Genomic DNA, 20,736 nt, shown 5'->3' on the forward strand with positions numbered 1-20,736 from the left:
TTGATCTTCTTCTGTTGGCACTCCAAAAGGTCCCAGTTACGTAATTTTGTTCGATAATGTCCTTTATATCCATAAAAACTCAGTTTAGCTGGCGCGCCTCAGTCAATAATCCACTCAGTTTCCCTCCATCAAAATGCATACAAAATGAATCCCAAACGTTAATAATAAACTTTTCCAAACAAGTTAAACAACGTTTATAATCAAACCTTAGGTATCCTAATACTCAAATAAATTCTAACATTTAAGACGGAGAATAGTATGTTCATTACCGGAGCTAAATAAGAAAGAACACGCTTTCCTCCACGCGCTTGGAAACACTACAGCCAAAATGGGAGCCGCCTAGAAAAACTACAAACCCTGAAACTCTTTCTAAAGACTGTTGACATATAGTGGAAGCCCTAGAAACTGCAATCTGGGAGGACGTGGCCTTATTATTAAAATACTAGCCATTGAAAATAGTGGTAAACTGAAATTGTTTTTGGGGGGGATGGTTTGTCCTCGGGGTTTAGCCTGCCATATCAGTTCTGTTATGCTCACAGACATAATCTTAACAGTTTTAGAAACTTTAGTGTTTTCTGTCCAAATCTACCAATTATATGCACATCCTAGCTTCTGGGCCTGAGTAACAGGCAGGTTACTTTGTGCACGCTTTTCATCCCGACGTGAAAATAGTGCCCCCTTCCCTAGTGAGGTTAACAAACTATAGTTTTGGCAAGTCTGTTAGGACATCTAATTTGTGCATGACACAAGTCATTTTTCCAACAATTGTTTACAGACAGATTATTTCACTTATAATTCACTGTATCACAATTCCAGTGGCTCAGAAGTTTACATACACAAAGATGACTGTGCCTTTAAACAGCTTGGAAAATTCCAGACAATTGTCATGGCTTTAGAAGCTTCTGATAGGCTTATTGCCATATTTTGAGTCAGTTGGAGGTGTACCTGTGGATGTATTTCAAGGCCTACATTCAAACTCAGTGCCTCTTTGCTTGACATCATGGGGAAATCAAAAGAAATCAGCCAAGAGCTCAAGGTTCATCCTTGGGAGCAATTTCTGAACGCCTGAAGGTTCTACGTTCATCTGTACAAACAGTAGTACGCAAGTAGAAACACCATGGGACCACGCAGCCGTCATACCGCTCAGGAAGGAGACACGTTCTGTCTCCTAGAGATGAACGTACTTTGGTGTGAAAAGTGCAAATCAATCCCAGGACAACCGCAAAGTGTCTTGTGAAGATGCTGGAGGAAACGGGTACTAAAGTATCTATATCCACAGTAAAACGTGTCCAATATCGACATAACCTGAAAGGTCGCTCAGCAAGGAAGAATCCACTGCTCCAAAACCACCACAAAAAAAGCCAGACTACGGTTTGCAACTGCACATGGGGACAAAGATCGTACTTTTTGGAGAAAATCCTCTGGTCTGATGAAGCAAAAATCGAACTGTTTGGCCATAATGACCATTGTTATGTTTGGAGAAAAAAAAGGGAGGCTTGCAAGCCGAAGAACACCATCCCAACAGTGAAGCACGGGGGTGACAGCATCATGTTGTGGGGGTGCTTTTCTGCAGGAGGGACTGGTGCACTTCACAACATAGATGGCATTCTCTCTACTATTATTCTGACATTTCACATTCCTAAAATAAAGTGGTGATCCTAACTGACCTAAGACGGGGAATTCTTACAAGGATTAAATGTCAGGAATTTTGAAACTGAATTTAAATGTATTTGTTTAAGGTGTATATAAACTTCCTACTTCAACTATATGTGCTTTAGTGTTTGACTGTAATTACGCATACAGTGAAGGGAAAAAAGTATTTGATCCCCTGCTGATTTTGTTTGCCCACTGACAAAGAACTGATCAGTCTATAATTTTAATGGTAGGTTTATTTGAACAGTGAGAGACAAAATCCTGAAAAACGCATGTCAAAAATGTTATAAATACATTTGCATTTTAATGAGGGAAATGAGTATTTGACCCCTCTGCAAGACATGACTTAGTATTTGGTGGCAAGACCCTTGTTGGCAATCCCAGCGGTCAGACGTTTCTTGTAGTTGGCCACCAGGTTTGCACAAATCTCTGGAGGGATTTTGTCCCACTCCTCTTTGCAGATCTTCTCCAAGTCATTAAGGTTTCGGGGCTGACAACTCGAACCTTCAGCTCCCTCCACAGATTTTCTATGGGATTAAGGTCTGGAGACTGGCTAGGCCACTCCAGGACCTTAATGTGCTTCTTCTTGAGCCACTCCTTTGTTGCCTTGGCCGTGTGTTTTGGATCATTGTCATGCTGGAATACCCATCCACGACCCATTTTCAATGCCCTGGCTGAGGGAAGGAGGTTCTCACCCAAGATTTAAGCTCCATTTTCGTCTCATCTGACCACAACACTTTCACCCAGTTGTCCTCTGAATCATTCAGATGTTCATTGGCAAACTTCAGACAGATATGTGCTTTCTTGAGCAGGGGGACCTTGCGGGCGCTGCAGGATTTCAGTCCTTCACGGCGTAGTGTGTTACCAATTGTTTTCTTGGTGACTATGGTCCCAGCTGCCTTGAGATCATTGACAAGATCCTCCCGTATAGTTCTGGGCTGATTCCTCACAGTTCTCATGATCATTGCAACTCCACAAGGTGAGATCTTGCACGGAGCCCCAGGCCGAGGGAGATTGACAGTTCTTTTGTGTTTCTTCCATTTGCGAATAATCGCACCAACTGTTGTCACCTTCTCACCAAGCTGCTTGGCAATGGTCTTGTAGCACTCCCTTTAAGAGTGTTCTCCTAATCTCAGCTCGTTACCTGTATAAAAGACACCTAGGAGCCAGAAATCTTTCTGATTTGAGAGGGGGTCAAATACTTATTTTGCTCATTAAAATGCAAATCAATTTATAACATTTTTGGCATGTGTTTTTCTGGATTTTTTTGTTGCTATTGTGTCTCACTGTTCAAATAAACCTATCATTAAAATTATAGTCTGATAATTTCTTTGTCAGTGGGCAAACATACAAAATCAGCAGGGGATCAAATACTTTTTTCCCTCACTGTATGTGTATATGGCCTGTATACTGTGTGTGTCTTCAAGTGTCCGACTGAACACTGCCTGAACCCCACATTTTGAGTTAGTTTTCCTGGGGGTTGTGAAAGCAGTGACATCATGCCCCAGGGTGCTGTTATCTGCCAAACACACTACAGATGGTTGGAATAGTTAGCCTTGGGAGGAGGGGGGGGGGGGGGAAAGAATGTGTGTGTGATTTGTCTGTAACACTCTCTGTTTGCCCTCATAGATTGGAGTGAGTGCTGCCCTGCTGACCACTGCCATCGGATTCATATCTGTCAATCAAACATGGGGGGAGGAGTGGGCAGTCATCCCTGTATCACTCCAGGTCAGTTGAACAACCCATGCCCCTTTAGGGCTCTGCATCACACTGTACACAGGACACCTTCCCGATATGTGGTTATATACTTGAAAAATCATGTGAACGACTGTATTGAACTACAGTACCAGTCATAGGTTTGGACACCTACTCATTCCATGTTTCTTCTTTATTTATTTATTTAAAAAAAATTCTACATTGTAGAATAATAGTGAAGACATCAAAACAATGAAATAACACACATGGAATCATGTGGTAACCAAAAGTGTTAAAGAAATACATTGTATATTTGAGATTCTTGAAAGTAGCCTTGATGACAGCTTTGCACACTCTTGGCATTCTCTCAACCAGCTTCATCAGGTAATGCATTTCAATTAACAGGTGTGCCTTGTTAAAAGTTAATTTCCTTCGTTAATGCGTTTGAGCCAATCAGTTGTGTTGTGACAAGGTAGGGGTGGTATACAGAAGATAGTCCTATTTGGTAAAAGACCAAGTCCATATTATGGCAAGAACAGCTCGATTAAGCAAAGAGAAACGACAGTCCATCATTACTTTAAGACATGAAGGTCAGTCAATATGGAAAACTTTGAAAGTTTCTTTGTGTTGTCGCAAAAAAACATTAAGCTCAATGATGAAACTGGCTCTCATGAGGACCGCCACAGGAAAGGAAGACCCAGAGTTACCTCTGCTGCAGAGGATAAGTTCATTACCATTAACTGCACCTCAGATTGCAGCACAAATAAATGCTTCACAGAGTTCAAGTAACAGACATATCTCAACATCAACTGTTCAGAGGAGACTGTGTGAATGAGGCCTTCATGGTTAAATTGCTGCAAAGAAACCAATACCTAAGGACAACAATAAGAAGAAGAAACGACAGTCCATTACTTTGACTAGGTATGTCCAAACCTTTGACAGTTACTGTACATAAAATTGCAACATTCAATTGAAATGCGTCTAATATATATATTATTAAGACTGAGTCAATATGTTAATTAATCATTTATTTTATTTAATAATTTTTGGTTTTAGTAATCATGCAGTAGCATACAATATGTCATACTATTGACAACTGTGATTGAGAGTAGCAATTCCACACCTTCAACACTGAATGATTTCATTAATAGAATGGGTCTCCTTTGGTCCCCTGTCCAGGCCACAGGTCCCTTCCTACACCTAGGAGCTCTGGTGGCTGTCACCGCTCTGGCCTGGCTGGTGGCTGGGCAGATCGCCCGCACAGAGAAAATAAGTAAGCAGCTCAACCCGACCCCGACCTTGTTACTGACCATGGTAGTGTTGCACGGTATACTGAAACTTCTGTACTAGAGTTTTTGTTACTTTCGGTACTTCTGTCAAATGTGTCTCAAGTCATATATGGATTGAGTCTTTTTAGTAATTTGTCTGAATCTTCTCAAGGGGGCAGTAGTAAGCTAGCCAGGCTACTTGCGCTTGTACATGCAGCTGACTCAGCGCCAGCCATTTTTAATAAGCAAGTGAGAGGAGAGCGAAAATGCTGACATCATGGCTTCTTCAAAAGAAAACATCATACCTTCACGTCCGCAGCTTGTTGACAAAACTGTCTCCAGAAGCGAACTGTGGGAATACTTTGCTTGCGGAGCAGATGAGGGCCAGCCCACCGAAACAACTAAGCAAAAGATGTTACAAAGCAGTGCAAGGGACGTTTAGTTCCAAATCTACATACAAAAAAATACTCTCTTACACATGACATTTGCATTGTAACGTTGTAGTTATTCTACGAAATTGGAATTGTTTTTGTAAGCACGTATATCAACTCAGCCACACAAGCATGCTTTTGTACTACAGTCGATGGCACGCTGGGCTTCGGGCCATAAGGTTGATGGTCCGAACCACGCTCCCTGCCTGTTTCGTTACAATATATTTAGCATGACATTCATGTGAGCATTATAATATGATTACACAACCCAAAAGTTTGGTGAAATGCACTCATAACTTGACAGCAATATATTTAGACTACTTCACATTTGTCTGGGCTTGCTAGCAGTAGCCACTAGCCTGCCAGCAGCCCTAGGAAGAGCATTGCACCATGGGAAGTGAAATGCACTCTGGGAATCATAGTATACTGTGTAAATTCCATTGTACTTCTATGGCATGTAGACTATAGAAGTTTAAGAAATGAGCTTCAGTGTTTTTTTTGTGGTTTTGGAACTAAACTGTTCATTTAGTACATTATTTAGCTGTAATGAATTATAGGTCTAATGAATGTAATTTGACCCAATATTTTGGCCATAGATAAGCAAATTAACCATTTTGTCTGCTCTGAGTCTATGATTTATAGTTTTGCATAAGCAAAGTTGAAGATATTCTTATGTTATTTAATGGTGTTTATTTTTTGCAAGACATTTGATATAAAATTGAAGATATTGTATTTGTTATTTTAGTAGTTCTACCAATTATGAACACATTGTTCAATGTTTAATTTTTTTTTTATCAACCCCAGTGGTTTTCTGGGACTAGCTACAGTAATACACTTTCTTTTTTTGTTGCAGTGGCAGCGTTTCAGTATTGAGTAGCCTTTTGGTAATGAATATCGTTTTCATATCTAGTATTATGATGATAAACCTGGTATCGGTATTGAAGGTAAAAAAAATCTGCTATTGTGACAACACTAGAGCATGTTACCAACTGTTCACCTCACTGAAGAAAGCTCAGCCACTACTGCCAGATGACTTAAAGGAAATCTCCACCCAAAAACAATCTTTTGGTATCTTTCATTAGTCCATTGTTGACATCATAGGATGCAAAATGCATCATACAGGGATGATTTCTGTTTTTTGAAAGTTACATATCTTGAAAACTTGATTGCTGACAAGCAAAACTTTTTGGTACTATGTCAACAACGGACTAATGAACGAAATGCCAAAAGATAGATTTTGGGTGGAGTTTTCCTATAACAGCCTCAGAGCCCTGGGCGTTAAATGATTAACACCATGTACACAAAGGGCAAGCCCCCGTCAGGTTGGCAGGGATACTAGGCATTCCTCTGGCCTCACATGACACCACCAGTCCACAGGACATTATTAGGCCCTGTCTGTTGACATGGCCAGTTAGACATCAAGTACTGGGGTATTTTTGCCATCCTTAAATTTGTCAGAGACTAGTACAGGGGAGGCAGACTAGTGTTAGTTGCTTGGGGATCTAGATTAAATACTGAATCATCAGTGCTATTTTTGGAGGCACATTACTTTAATGAATATTCAGTTGTAGTTTATAGACACTCAGTTGTAGTTTATAGACACACCAGTTCCATTTTTTTAATACGTTGTATTTGGGTAGAACAGTGGATTTTTGTGGACAGACACAACGCCGTAGCAGTTTGTTTGCTCTCACAGTAACTCTTAACGAAGAGTTACATTATTAATGTGTGCTGTAATATTGCTACAATATAAAAACCCTATAATTTATTTATCCTTAATTTTACCAGGCTATTCTTATTGAAATACAGTATACAGTGCATTCGGAAAGTATTCAGGCCCCTTGACTTTTTCCACATTTTGTTACGTTACATCCTTATACTTAAATTGATTCAATTAGTTTTTTTCCTCATCAATCTACACACAATGCCCCATAATGACAGTGACAACAGTTTTTTATTTTTATTTGATCATCTATAAAAAATAGAATAACTTATTTACACTCTTTGCTCTGAGACTTGAAATTGAGCTCAGGTGCATCCTGTTTCCATTGATCATCCTTGAGATGTTTCTACAACTTGATTGGAGTCCACCTGTGGTAAATTCAATGGATTGGACATGATTTGGAAAGGCACACACCTGTCTATGTAAGGTCCCACAGTTGACCGTGCATGTCAGAGCAAAAACCAAGCTATGAGGTCGAAGGAATTGTCCATAGAGCGCAGAGACAGGATTGTGTCGAGGCACAGATCTGGGGAAGGGTACCAAAAGATTTCTGCAGCATTGAAGGTCCCCAAGAACACAGTGGCCTCCATCATTCTTAAATGGAAGAAGTTTGGAACCGCCAAGACTCTTCCTAGAGCTGGCCAGCTGGCCAAAATGAGCAATTGTAGGAGAAGGGCCTTTGTCAGGGAGGTGATCATGGTGATCACCCGATGTTCACTCTTCCAGAGTTCCTCTGTGGAGATGGTTGTCCTTCTGGAAGGTTCTCCCATCTCTGTAGCACGCCACCGATCAGGCTTTTATGGTAGGGTGGTCAGATGGATGCCACTCCTCAGTAAAAGGCACATCTCTGGTCTGATGAAACCAAGATTGAACCAAGTGTCACGTCTGGAGGAAACCTGGCTTACTGTGAAGCATGGTGGTGTCGGCATCATGCTGTTGGGATCTTTTTCAGTGGCAGGGACTGAGAGACTAGTCAGGATCGAGGGAAAGATGAATGGAGCAAAGTAGAGATCCTTGATGAAAACCTGCTCCAGAGCACTCAAGACCTCAGACTGGGGCAAAGGTTCACCTTCCAACAGCACAATGACCCTAAACACACAGCCAAGACAACGCAGGAGTGGCTTCTGGACAAGTCTCTGAATGTCCTTGAGTGGCCCAGCTAGAGCCCGGACTTGAACCCGATCGAACATCTCTGGAGTGACTTGAGAATAGCTGTGCAGCAACGATCCCCATCCAACCTGATAGAGATTGAGAGGATCTGCAGAGAAGAATGGGAGAAACTCCGCAAATACAGGTGTGCCAAGCTTCCAAAGAAGACTCAAGGCTGTTATCGCTGCTAAAGGTGCTTCACCAAAGTACTGAGTAAAGGGTCTGAATACTTATGTAAATGTGATGGTTTTGTATTTTTTTCATACATTTCTAAAAATGTATACAAACCTGTTTTTATTTTGTCATTATGAGGTATTGTATGTAGATCATTTTTTCTTAATCTATTTAATCCATTTTAGGATAAGGCTGTAACGTAACAAAATGTGGAAAAAGTCAAGGGGTCTGAATACTTTCTGAATGCACTGTATATCTCTTCAACAAATGAAATCTATTTCAGTGCAGAATACATTAGCCTGTGGTTTAGCGGTGGCTTACAGAGGTCAGTAGGTCCTGGATGTGAGGTTAGATGTGTAGCTAGCTGGTGTGCCTCTGTGAATGCCAGAGAGGTTCTGAGGGCAGAGGGTGTGTCTGTAACAAGAGTTCTTCTGACGCAGTCGATCTGGCCTAAGTACTGACCTTGAAATGAATCCGACCTCCTGTGTCAGTGATGTACTCTAGCTACATTCATCATCACTTACCTGCACTGCAGCGCACAGAGATGGAACAGGAGAAAGTGTGGCTAGAGGCTGGCTGGCTTTGACACTGTATATATCTCAACCCAAACTGTCCACGTAAAATGTTAAGAAACATTGAGTGAATGGTCTTCCTGCTCATAGAGAAACTACTTTCAGATGTGCTATTTCTTTCTTTCCTTGACCATCTCAGTATAATAGACATCTGTGACAAGAGCAAATAAGTATTCCATGACATTGAAGCTTTTGGCCATAGCTATTCTATATACTCAGGTATTCTATTTTGTTTTAATTGTCTACCCCAGGGTTTTTATTCATTATATATCTATTTTGTGTTCTACGCCCGCCCCAGGGTTTCTATTCATTATATATCTATGTTGTGTTCTACGCCCGCCACAGGGTTTCTATTCATTCCATATCCATGTTGTGTTCTGCCCAGGGTTCCAGGTGGTGGTTCTCCTGCTCTACCTGAGTGTTCTACTGGGCCTCTACATGGCCCCCCTTTCCATCACCTCCCCCTGCATCATGGACCACGCGAACCTCACTCCACGCCCTGATGTCATTGGCCACCAGGGCGCCCCCATGGTGAGTCAGCTGAACCAGCTGCCCAATCAGAGGACTTGTATGGGGAGGCACCTCCTACACTATGCTTATAGAGTATACAATAACAGACCCATAGAGATGTAACCTACATAGAGGGCACTAAAGAAATCATGCTGGCCAACAGTTTCTTCATATTTACACCCACTCACTTCCTTCATACTACCTATGGCTCTATTCTAGTGTATTAATGACCCTCTGAACCCGAGCTGAAAATATCCCAGAAATAGATGCTGTAAACAGACTTCTGGGCTTTCTGTAAGCACTATATAGAAACTATAGGCTATTGTATGTGAGAGTCCTTACCTATCAGCTCAATCTATAGACGTAAGATTTCATATGATACCATGTTTAGTATTTCTTCACTTGTTTTCTTCATTCACATCACGTAGTGCTGCATTTCTCCCCAGGCATGCTTTTCCTTTCCGGCATTGTTGTATTTTATTAAATTGAATTGTGTATTTGATTGAGAGGAAGTGTGAGTGTGTGAGAGAGCCCACGCCTGCTTTGTTTTGTCTTGATTTGTTTGACTTGTCAGCCAAACGCTGTATGACTGTATACTATATAAGCCTAGTGCATGAAGAATTCTCATGCTGTTGCCAAAACCTCACCGCTCAACTCCTAACACGAGGTTTCCCAAACATTTTTGGCCCGTGACCCCATTTTGCTATTAAAAATGATTTGGGACCCCACCAATTAAAATATGTTTTATTTAATCACCAGCCAATGTTTACTTTTTTTAATTTGGGCTATAACAGTCTCTTACAAATCAGTCTGGCAGTGTTTTTGACAGTATTTCAATCTGAAGCTGATATGGTTTGAAGTGACTGAAATGCATCAGAAAGGTATTGGGAAGTTCAGAAGATCATCAGGCAATAATGTTGTATGATCTTTTGTGTAGAAAATAACATCATTAGCTAGGTTTCCATCCAATTGAAAATAGATTTTTCATGCGAATATTCTAAAATCTGCATAAAGAAAATATGCCAATTTTCCACCAAACTGACTTGTTTGCAGATAAAAATCAGTGCGTACTGACAGTGCACATAAAATGTACTTTTTCACGTAAGTGTTGATGTACCAAATAAAAATAGAATGTTCAATGTGTTTCCATGGCATTTTCAACACTTCCAATAGTTTTGTCACAAACTGTTGTGTTAAATAGCAAATGGGCCTACTCTGGTCTTCGCACATGCACTCTAGCCAACAGCTCGCAGATACAATGAGCAAAACAATATTTGCTCATAATTAATTTTACAGACACCACAAGATCCCACCATGTCGAACTAACATTACTTTTAAGGCATCTATAAAATGGTACTGAAACTTCCTGTTTCCATCACAGCTGTCGTGATTTTTTTACTGAATGACTTGCATATAAACTGTGGATGGAAACGAGATTTTCTTTTTCTCCCTGTCTAATTTAGTGCTTGGTCTTGTCCACTCGGTTCTAACAGCTTGTGGGCAAAGTAAAGGGAAACCACACATACCAACATGTTCCTGAGAGTCATGTCTTTCAGTGATGGGGTCATAATAATTTGTAGCTTAAACCAAGGAAACAGAAACCGCTCTGTTTAATATAATTGCATCTAGTGGTTACCAGATGTTACTGACGTAACCCCTTGTTCGATGAACTAAGTGTCAATTTGCTCTCGCAACCCCAATCAGGCTTCCCCTAGTTTGAGAAACACTGTCCTAACGACTCGTACACATGACACATCCAGCGAGCTGCAGACAGACACACACACACCCCTGCTCTGCTCCCCAACCAGCCAGTTGGGGCATGTTACAGTAGTTGATCACCCCAGAAGTAAAAGTAAAGTAAAACACTGTGGTGGAATTAACAGTCTTAAAGACCTGAGAACTCCCCCAGGACACACCACATGACCCACTCTGTTTACCAGCAGCACTTTACATTGACTTTCCCAGGCTTCCAGTCCCATCACAGTATTACAGTTTGAACTACAGTATCACTGACTTATCAGTTTGACCCATGTGGCCTGGTATTGTGTATTGCACAAGTCATTATGTTCAATAGTCTGTTGTTTATCAAACATGAGCTCATAACCCATGACTTTTAACTGGAATCCATTCTCCAAGTTTCCTCACAGACATTTAAAGGGACATTTAAAAAAATTGTCAAATACATATTCATCTCCAGCACCACCCCAACAACATACTATGTGAAAATGGCGCATTTCAACTGAGTATTAGACTTCTGACACCTATATGAAACTGTGAACTCTCAGATTGCAGTAAGGTATATGAACCTCTCTGACCTCCAAGATGCATCAATATAATGTATGTGCTGATGTTCCTCTCTGTCTGTCTGTCTGTCCGTCTGTCTGTAGCTGGCTCCAGAGAACACTATCCTGTCTTTCCAGAGGGCTCTGCAGATGAACGTCAGTGGGCTGGAGGCTGACGTGGCCATCAGGTACACACACACACACACACACACACACCGAAAGAGACTGCTTCTACCCCGACAAGCCATAAGACACCTGAACAGCTAATCAAATGGTTACCCAGACTATTTGCATTGCCCCCCGCCCCTATCAGTTGCTGCTACTCGCTGTTTATTATCTATGCATAGTCACTTTACCACTACCGACATATTACCTCAACTAACCGGTGACAGTTTTTAGCAGCAGTGGTAGTAGCAGCGGTAGTAGTTGCAGTTTTAGCAGTAGCAGTTTTAGTAGTAGCAGCAGCGGTGGTGGTGGTGGTGGTGGTGGTAGCAGCAGTGGTATCAGTAGCAGCGGTAATAGTTGCAGTTTTAGCAGTAGTAGTAGTAACAGTTTTAGCATTAGCAGCAGTGGTAGTAGTAGTAGCGGTGGTGATACTAGTAGTAGTAGTAGTAACAGTTTTAGCATTAGCAGTAGTAGTAGTAGTAGTAACAGTTTTAGCATTAGCAACAGCGGTAGTAGTAGTAGTAGCAGTGGTGGCGGCAGCAGCAGGAGGAGGACGACACCGGAAAGCTAAGTCTAGGTCCAAAAGGCTTCTTAGTAGCTTCTACCCCCAAGCCATAAGACGACTCCTGAACAGCTAATCAAATGGTTACCCAGACTATTTGCACTGCCCCCCGCCCCTTTCAGCTGCTGCTACTCGCTGTTTATTATCTATGCATAGTCACTTTAACACTACCTACATATTACCTCAACTAACCGGTGACAGTTTTCGCAGCAGTAGCACTGGTGGTAGCAGCACTGGCAGTAGCAGCCATAGTAGTTGCAGTTTTAGCAGTAGTGGTGGTGGTGGTAACGGTGGTGGTGGTAACGGTGGTGGTGGTAACGGTGGTGGTGGTAACGGTGGTGGTGGTAACGGTGGTGGTGGTAACGGTGGTGGTGGTGGTAACGGTGGTGGTGGTGGTGGTAACGGTGGTGGTGGTGGTGGTAACGGTGGTGGTGGTGGTAACGGTGGTGGTGGTGGTGGTAACGGTGGTGGTGGTGGTAACGGTGGTGGTGGTGGTGGTAACGGTGGTGGTGGTAACGGTGGTGGTGGTGGTAACGGTGGTGGTGGTAACGGTGGTGGTGGTAACGGTGGTGGTGGTGGTAACGGTGGTGGTGGTAACGGTGGTGGTGGTGGTGGTAACGGTGGTGGTGGTGGTGGTAACGGTGATGGTGGTGGTAACAGTTTTAGCATTAGCAGCAGCGGTAGTAGTAGTTTTAGCAGTAGCGGTGGCGGCAGGAGTAGGAGGACACCGGAAAGCGAAGTCTAGGTCCAAAAGGCTTCTTAGCAGCTTCTACTATTTGAATTGCCCTACCCCTTTAAGCTGCTGCTACTCTGTTTATTATCTATGCACTGTCACTTTAACACTACCTACATATTACTTCAACTAACCGTTGACAGTTTTAGCAGTAGTAGCAGCGGTTTTAGTAGTAGTAGTAGCAGCAGTTTTAGCAGTAGCAGCGGTAGTAGCAGCGGTTTTAACAGCAGCAGTTTTAGCAGTAGCAGCGGTAGCCGTACTAGCCATTTTAGCAGGGGTAGCAGAAGTTTTAGCAGTAGCAGCGGTAGTAGTAGCAGTTTTAGCAGCGGTAGTATTAGCAGTTTTGGCAGCGGTAGCAGTTTTAGCAGTAGCAGCGGTAGTAGTAGCAGCAGTTTTAGTAGTAGTAGTAGTATCAGAAGTGGTGGTAGTTTTAGTAGTAGTAGTAGCGGCGGCGCCGGTAGTTTTAGTAATAGTAGCTACAAGCGGCGGCGCCGGTAGTTTTAGTAATAGTAGCAGCAGCAGCTGCGGCGGTAGTTTTAGTAATAGCGGCGGCGGTAGATGTAGTAGTAGTAGTAGTAGCAGCAGCGGCGGTAGATTTAGTAGTAGCAGCAGCAGCTGCGGCGGTAGTTTTAGTAATAGCGGCGGCGGTAGATGTAGTAATAGCGGCGGCGGTAGTTTTAGTAATAGCGGCGGTGGTAGATTTAGTAGTAGTAGTAGTAGTAGCAGAGGCGGTAGTTTTAGTAATAGCGGCGGCGGTAGTTTTAGTAGTAGCAGCAGCAGCTGCGGCGGTAGTTTTAGTAATAGCGGCGGTGGTAGATTTAGTAGTAGTAGTAGCAGCAGCGGCGGTAGTTTTAGTTGTAGCAGCGGTGGTAGATTTAGTAGTAGTAGTAGCAGCAGCGGCGGTAGTTTTAGTAATAGCGGCGGTGGTAGTTTTAGTAGTAGGAGCGGCGGTAGTTTTAGTAATAGCGGCGGTGGTAGATTTAGTAGTAGTAGTAGCAGCAGCGGCGGTAGTTTTAGTTGTAGCGGCGGTGGTAGATTTAGTAGTAGTAGTAGTAGCAGCGGTGGTAGTTTTAGTAGTAGGAGCGGCGGTAGTTTTAGTAATAGCGGCGGTGGTAGATTTAGTAGTAGTAGTAGCAGCAGCGGCGGTAGATTTAGTAGTAGTAGTAGTAGTAGTAGGAGCGGCGGTAGTTTTAGTAATAGCGGCGGTGGTAGATTTAGTAGTAGTAGTAGTAGCAGCGGCGGTAGTTTTAGTAATAGTAGTTTTAGTAATAGTAGCTGCAGGCGGCGGCGGTAGTTTTAGTAATAGCGGCGGTGGTAGATTTAGTAGTAGTAGTAGCAGCAGTGGCGGTAGTTTTAGTAATAGCGGCGGTGGTAGATTTAGTAGTAGTAGTAGCAGCAGCGGCGGTAGTTTTAGTAATAGCGGCGGTGGTAGATGTAGTAGTAGTAGTAGCAGCAGCGGCGGTAGTTTTAGTAATAGCGGCGGTGGTAGATGTAGTAGTAGTAGTAGCAGCAGCGGCGGTAGTTTTAGTAATAGCGGCGGTGGTAGATGTAGTAGTAGTAGTAGTAGCGGCAGATTTAGAAGTAGTAGCAGCAGCGGCGGTAGTTTTAGTAATAGCGGCGGTGGTAGATGTAGTAGTAGTAGTAGCAGCAGCGGTGGTAGATTTAGTAGTAGTAGTAGCAGCAGCGGCGGTAGTTTTAGTTGTAGCGGCGGTGGTAGATTTAGTAGTAGTAGTAGCAGCAGCGGCGGTAGTTTTAGTAGTAGGAGCGGCGGTAGTTTTAGTAATAGCGGCGGTGGTAGATTTAGTAGTAGTAGTAGCAGCAGCGGCGGTAGTTTTAGTTGTAGCAGCGGTGGTAGATTTAGTAGTAGTAGCAGCAGCGGCGGTAGTTTTAGTAATAGCAGCGGCGGTAGTTTTAGTAATAGCGGCGGTGGTAGATGTAGTAGTAGTAGTAGTAGCAGCGGTGGTAGATTTAGTAATAGCGGCGGTGGTAGATTTAGTAGTAGCAGCGGCGGTAGTTTTAGTAGTAGTAGTAGCAGCGGCGGTAGATTTAGTAGTAGTAGTAGCAGCGGTGGTGGTAGATTTAGTAATAGCGGCGGTGGTAGTTTTAGTAATAGCGGCGGTGGTAGATTTAGTAGTAGTAGTAGCAGCAGCGGCGGTAGTTTTAGTAATAGCGGCGGTGGTAGATGTAGTAGTAGTAGCAGCGGTGGTAGTTTTAGTAGTAGTAGTAGCAGCGGCGGTAGATTTAGTAGTAGTAGTAGCAGCGGCGGTAGATTTAGTAGTAGTAGTAGCAGCGGTGGTGGTAGATTTAGTAATAGCGGCGGTGGTAGTTTTAGTAATAGCGGCGGTGGTAGATTTAGTAGTAGTAGTAGCAGCAGCGGCGGTAGTTTTAGTAATAGCGGCGGTGGTAGATGTAGTAGTAGTAGCAGCGGTGGTAGATTTAGTAATAGCGGCGGTGGTAGATTTAGTAGTAGCAGCGGCGGTAGTTTTAGTAATAGCGGCGGTGGTAGATTTAGTAGTAGTAGTAGCAGCAGCGGCGGTAGTTTTAGTAGTAGGAGCGGCGGTAGTTTTAGTAATAGCGGCGGTGGTAGATTTAGTAGTAGTAGTAGCAGCAGCGGCGGTAGTTTTAGTAATAGCGGCGGTGGTAGATTTAGTAGTAGTAGTAGCAGCAGCGGCGGTAGTTTTAGTAATAGCGGCGGTGGTAGATTTGGTAGTAGTAGTAGCAGCGGCGGTAGTTTTAGTTGTAGCGGCGGTGGTAGATCTAGTAATAGCGGCGGTGGTAGATGCAGTAGTACTAGTAGCAGCAGCGGCGGTAGTTTTAGTAATAGCGGCGGTGGTAGATTTAGTAGTAGTAGTAGCAGCAGCGGCGGTAGTTTTAGTAATAGCGGCGGTGGTAGATTTAGTAGTAGTAGGAGCAGCAGCGGCGGTAGTTTTAGTAGTAGGAGCGGCGGTAGTTTTAGTAATAGCGGCGGTGGTAGATTTAGTAGTAGTAGTAGCAGCAGTGGCGGTAGTTTTAGTAATAGCGGCGGTGGTAGATTTAGTAGTAGTAGTAGCAGCAGCGGCGGTAGTTTTAGTAATAGCGGCGGTGGTAGATGTAGTAGTAGTAGTAGTAGCGGCAGATTTAGAAGTAGTAGCAGCAGCGGCGGTAGTTTTAGTTGTAGCGGCGGTGGTAGATTTAGTAGTAGTAGTAGCAGCAGCGGCGGTAGTTTTAGTAATAGCGGCGGCGGTAGATGTAGTAGTAGTAGTAGTAGCAGCAGCAGCGGCGGTAGATTTAGTAGTAGCAGCAGCAGCTGCGGCGGTAGTTTTAGTAATAGCGGCGGCGGTAGATGTAGTAGTAGCGGCAGATTTAGAAGTATGGGCAGCAGTGACGGTAGTTTTAGTAATAGTAGTTTTAGTAATAGTAGCTGCAAGCGGCGGCGGTAGTTTTAGTAGTAGTAGTAGCAGCAGCGGCGGTAGTTTTAGTAATAGCGGCGGCGGTAGTTTTAGTAATAGCGGCGGCGGTAGTTTTAGTAATAGCGGCGGTGGTAGATTTAGTAGTAGTAGTAGTAGCAGAGGCGGTAGTTTTAGTAATAGCGGCGGCGGTAGTTTTAGTAGTAGCAGCAGCAGCTGCGGCGGTAGTTTTAGTAATAGCGGCGGTGGTAGATTTAGTAGTAGTAGTAGCAGCAGCGGCGGTAGTTTTAGTTGTAGCAGCGGTGGTAGATTTAGTAGTAGTAGTAGCAGCAGCGGCGGTAGTTTTAGTAATAGCGGCGGTGGTAGTTTTAGTAGTAGGAGCGGCGGTAGTTTTAGTAATAGCGGCGGTGGTAGATTTAGTAGTAGTAGTAGCAGCAGCGGCGGTAGTTTTAGTTGTAGCGGCGGTGGTAGATTTAGTAGTAGTAGTAGTAGCAGCGGTGGTAGTTTTAGTAGTAGGAGCGGCGGTAGTTTTAGTAATAGCGGCGGTGGTAGATTTAGTAGTAGTAGTAGTAGCAGCAGCGGCGGTAGATTTAGTAGTAGTAGTAGTAGTAGTAGGAGCGGCGGTAGTTTTAGTAATAGTAGTTTTAGTAATAGTAGCTGCAGGCGGCGGCGGTAGTTTTAGTAATAGCGGCGGTGGTAGATTTAGTAGTAGTAGTAGCAGCAGTGGCGGTAGTTTTAGTAATAGCGGCGGTGGTAGATTTAGTAGTAGTAGTAGTAGCAGCGGCGGTAGTTTTAGTAATAGTAGTTTTAGTAATAGTAGCTGCAGGCGGCGGCGGTAGTTTTAGTAATAGCGGCGGTGGTAGATTTAGTAGTAGTAGTAGCAGCAGTGGCGGTAGTTTTAGTAATAGCGGCGGTGGTAGATTTAGTAGTAGTAGTAGCAGCAGCGGCGGTAGTTTTAGTAATAGCGGCGGTGGTAGATGTAGTAGTAGTAGTAGCAGCAGCGGCGGTAGTTTTAGTAATAGCGGCGGTGGTAGATGTAGTAGTAGTAGTAGCAGCAGCGGCGGTAGTTTTAGTAATAGCGGCGGTGGTAGATGTAGTAGTAGTAGTAGTAGCGGCAGATTTAGAAGTAGTAGCAGCAGCGGCGGTAGTTTTAGTAATAGCGGCGGTGGTAGATGTAGTAGTAGTAGTAGCAGCAGCGGTGGTAGATTTAGTAGTAGTAGTAGCAGCAGCGGCGGTAGTTTTAGTTGTAGCGGCGGTGGTAGATTTAGTAGTAGTAGTAGCAGCAGCGGCGGTAGTTTTAGTAGTAGGAGCGGCGGTAGTTTTAGTAATAGCGGCGGTGGTAGATTTAGTAGTAGTAGTAGCAGCAGCGGCGGTAGTTTTAGTTGTAGCAGCGGTGGTAGATTTAGTAGTAGTAGCAGCAGCGGCGGTAGTTTTAGTAATAGCAGCGGCGGTAGTTTTAGTAATAGCGGCGGTGGTAGATGTAGTAGTAGTAGTAGTAGCAGCGGTGGTAGATTTAGTAATAGCGGCGGTGGTAGATTTAGTAGTAGCAGCGGCGGTAGTTTTAGTAGTAGTAGTAGCAGCGGCGGTAGATTTAGTAGTAGTAGTAGCAGCGGTGGTAGATTTAGTAGTAGCAGCGGCGGTAGATTTAGTTGTAGCGGCGGTGGTAGATTTGGTAGTAGTAGTAGCAGCGGCGGTAGTTTTAGTTGTAGCGGCGGTGGTAGATCTAGTAATAGCGGCGGTGGTAGATGCAGTAGTACTAGTAGCAGCAGCGGCGGTAGTTTTAGTAATAGCGGCGGTGGTAGATTTAGTAGTAGTAGTAGCAGCAGCGGCGGTAGTTTTAGTAATAGCGGCGGTGGTAGATTTAGTAGTAGCAGCGGCGGTAGTTTTAGTAGTAGTAGTAGCAGCGGCGGTAGATTTAGTAGTAGTAGTAGCAGCGGTGGTAGATTTAGTAGTAGCAGCGGCGGTAGATTTAGTTGTAGCGGCGGTGGTAGATTTGGTAGTAGTAGTAGCAGCGGCGGTAGTTTTAGTTGTAGCGGCGGTGGTAGATCTAGTAATAGCGGCGGTGGTAGATGCAGTAGTACTAGTAGCAGCAGCGGCGGTAGTTTTAGTAATAGCGGCGGTGGTAGATTTAGTAGTAGTAGTAGCAGCAGCGGCGGTAGTTTTAGTAATAGCGGCGGTGGTAGATTTAGTAGTAGTAGTAGCAGCAGTGGCGGTAGTTTTAGTAATAGCGGCGGTGGTAGATTTAGTAGTAGTAGTAGCAGCAGCGGCGGTAGTTTTAGTAATAGCGGCGGTGGTAGATGTAGTAGTAGTAGTAGCAGCAGCGGCGGTAGTTTTAGTAATAGCGGCGGTGGTAGATGTAGTAGTAGTAGTAGCAGCAGCGGCGGTAGTTTTAGTAATAGCGGCGGTGGTAGATGTAGTAGTAGTAGTAGTAGCGGCAGATTTAGAAGTAGTAGCAGCAGCGGCGGTAGTTTTAGTAATAGCGGCGGTGGTAGATGTAGTAGTAGTAGTAGCAGCAGCGGTGGTAGATTTAGTAGTAGTAGTAGCAGCAGCGGCGGTAGTTTTAGTTGTAGCGGCGGTGGTAGATTTAGTAGTAGTAGTAGCAGCAGCGGCGGTAGTTTTAGTAGTAGGAGCGGCGGTAGTTTTAGTAATAGCGGCGGTGGTAGATTTAGTAGTAGTAGTAGCAGCAGCGGCGGTAGTTTTAGTTGTAGCAGCGGTGGTAGATTTAGTAGTAGTAGCAGCAGCGGCGGTAGTTTTAGTAATAGCAGCGGCGGTAGTTTTAGTAATAGCGGCGGTGGTAGATGTAGTAGTAGTAGTAGTAGCAGCGGTGGTAGATTTAGTAATAGCGGCGGTGGTAGATTTAGTAGTAGCAGCGGCGGTAGTTTTAGTAGTAGTAGTAGCAGCGGCGGTAGATTTAGTAGTAGTAGTAGCAGCGGTGGTAGATTTAGTAGTAGCAGCGGCGGTAGATTTAGTTGTAGCGGCGGTGGTAGATTTGGTAGTAGTAGTAGCAGCGGCGGTAGTTTTAGTTGTAGCGGCGGTGGTAGATCTAGTAATAGCGGCGGTGGTAGATGCAGTAGTACTAGTAGCAGCAGCGGCGGTAGTTTTAGTAATAGCGGCGGTGGTAGATTTAGTAGTAGTAGTAGCAGCAGCGGCGGTAGTTTTAGTAATAGCGGCGGTGGTAGATTTAGTAGTAGCAGCGGCGGTAGTTTTAGTAGTAGTAGTAGCAGCGGCGGTAGATTTAGTAGTAGTAGTAGCAGCGGTGGTAGATTTAGTAGTAGCAGCGGCGGTAGATTTAGTTGTAGCGGCGGTGGTAGATTTGGTAGTAGTAGTAGCAGCGGCGGTAGTTTTAGTTGTAGCGGCGGTGGTAGATCTAGTAATAGCGGCGGTGGTAGATGCAGTAGTACTAGTAGCAGCAGCGGCGGTAGTTTTAGTAATAGCGGCGGTGGTAGATTTAGTAGTAGTAGTAGCAGCAGCGGCGGTAGTTTTAGTAATAGCGGCGGTGGTAGATTTAGTAGTAGTAGGAGCAGCAGCGGCGGTAGTTTTAGTAGTAGGAGCGGCGGTAGTTTTAGTAATAGCGGCGGTGGTAGATTTAGTAGTAGTAGTAGCAGCAGTGGCGGTAGTTTTAGTAATAGCGGCGGTGGTAGATGTAGTAGTAGTAGTAGTAGCGGCAGATTTAGAAGTAGTAGCAGCAGCGGCGGTAGTTTTAGTTGTAGCGGCGGTGGTAGATTTAGTAGTAGTAGTAGCAGCAGCGGCGGTAGTTTTAGTAATAGCGGCGGTGGTAGATTTAGTAGTAGTAGTAGCAGCAGCGGCGGTAGTTTTAGTAGTAGCAGCGGCGGTAGTTTTAGTAATAGCGGCGGTGGTAGATTTAGTAGTAGTAGTAGCAGCAGCGGCGGTAGTTTTAGTAATAGCGGCGGTGGTAGTTTTAGTAGTAGGAGCGGCGGTAGTTTTAGTAATAGCGGCGGTGGTAGATTTAGTAGTAGTAGTAGCAGCAGCGGCGGTAGTTTTAGTTGTAGCGGCGGTGGTAGATTTAGTAGTAGTAGTAGTAGCAGCGGTGGTAGTTTTAGTAGTAGGAGCGGCGGTAGTTTTAGTAATAGCGGCGGTGGTAGATTTAGTAGTAGTAGTAGTAGCAGCGGCGGTAGTTTTAGTAATAGTAGTTTTAGTAATAGTAGCTGCAGGCGGCGGCGGTAGTTTTAGTAATAGCGGCGGTGGTAGATTTAGTAGTAGTAGTAGCAGCAGTGGCGGTAGTTTTAGTAATAGCGGCGGTGGTAGATTTAGTAGTAGTAGTAGCAGCAGCGGCGGTAGTTTTAGTAATAGCGGCGGTGGTAGATGTAGTAGTAGTAGTAGCAGCAGCGGCGGTAGTTTTAGTAATAGCGGCGGTGGTAGATGTAGTAGTAGTAGTAGCAGCAGCGGCGGTAGTTTTAGTAATAGCGGCGGTG

At 44.1% G+C, this 20,736-nt stretch overlaps 1 protein-coding gene across 4 annotated transcripts in view; it reads left to right on the top strand.

Moving 5' to 3' along the window:
* Nucleotides 1-20,736, top strand: part of LOC110504078 (glycerophosphodiester phosphodiesterase domain-containing protein 5) — a 129,314-nt gene that overhangs the window by 72,276 nt on the left and 36,302 nt on the right. For all 4 annotated transcript variants that reach the window (XR_005039308.1, XR_005039309.1, XM_036961225.1 and 1 more), the window contains exons 6-9: nucleotides 3,283-3,381; nucleotides 4,528-4,621; nucleotides 9,051-9,196; nucleotides 11,563-11,645. Coding sequence is in view for 2 of the 4 variants with exons in the window: in XM_036961225.1 (XP_036817120.1) it covers nucleotides 3,283-3,381; nucleotides 4,528-4,621; nucleotides 9,051-9,196; nucleotides 11,563-11,645 (422 nt within the window). In the remaining 2 variants the exon portion in view is untranslated. The remainder of the gene's footprint in view (nucleotides 1-3,282; nucleotides 3,382-4,527; nucleotides 4,622-9,050; nucleotides 9,197-11,562; nucleotides 11,646-20,736) is intronic.

The sequence above is a fragment of the Oncorhynchus mykiss genome, chromosome 24 (assembly GCF_013265735.2).
Source record: "Oncorhynchus mykiss isolate Arlee chromosome 24, USDA_OmykA_1.1, whole genome shotgun sequence".
NCBI classification, from domain to species: Eukaryota; Metazoa; Chordata; class Actinopteri; order Salmoniformes; family Salmonidae; genus Oncorhynchus; species Oncorhynchus mykiss.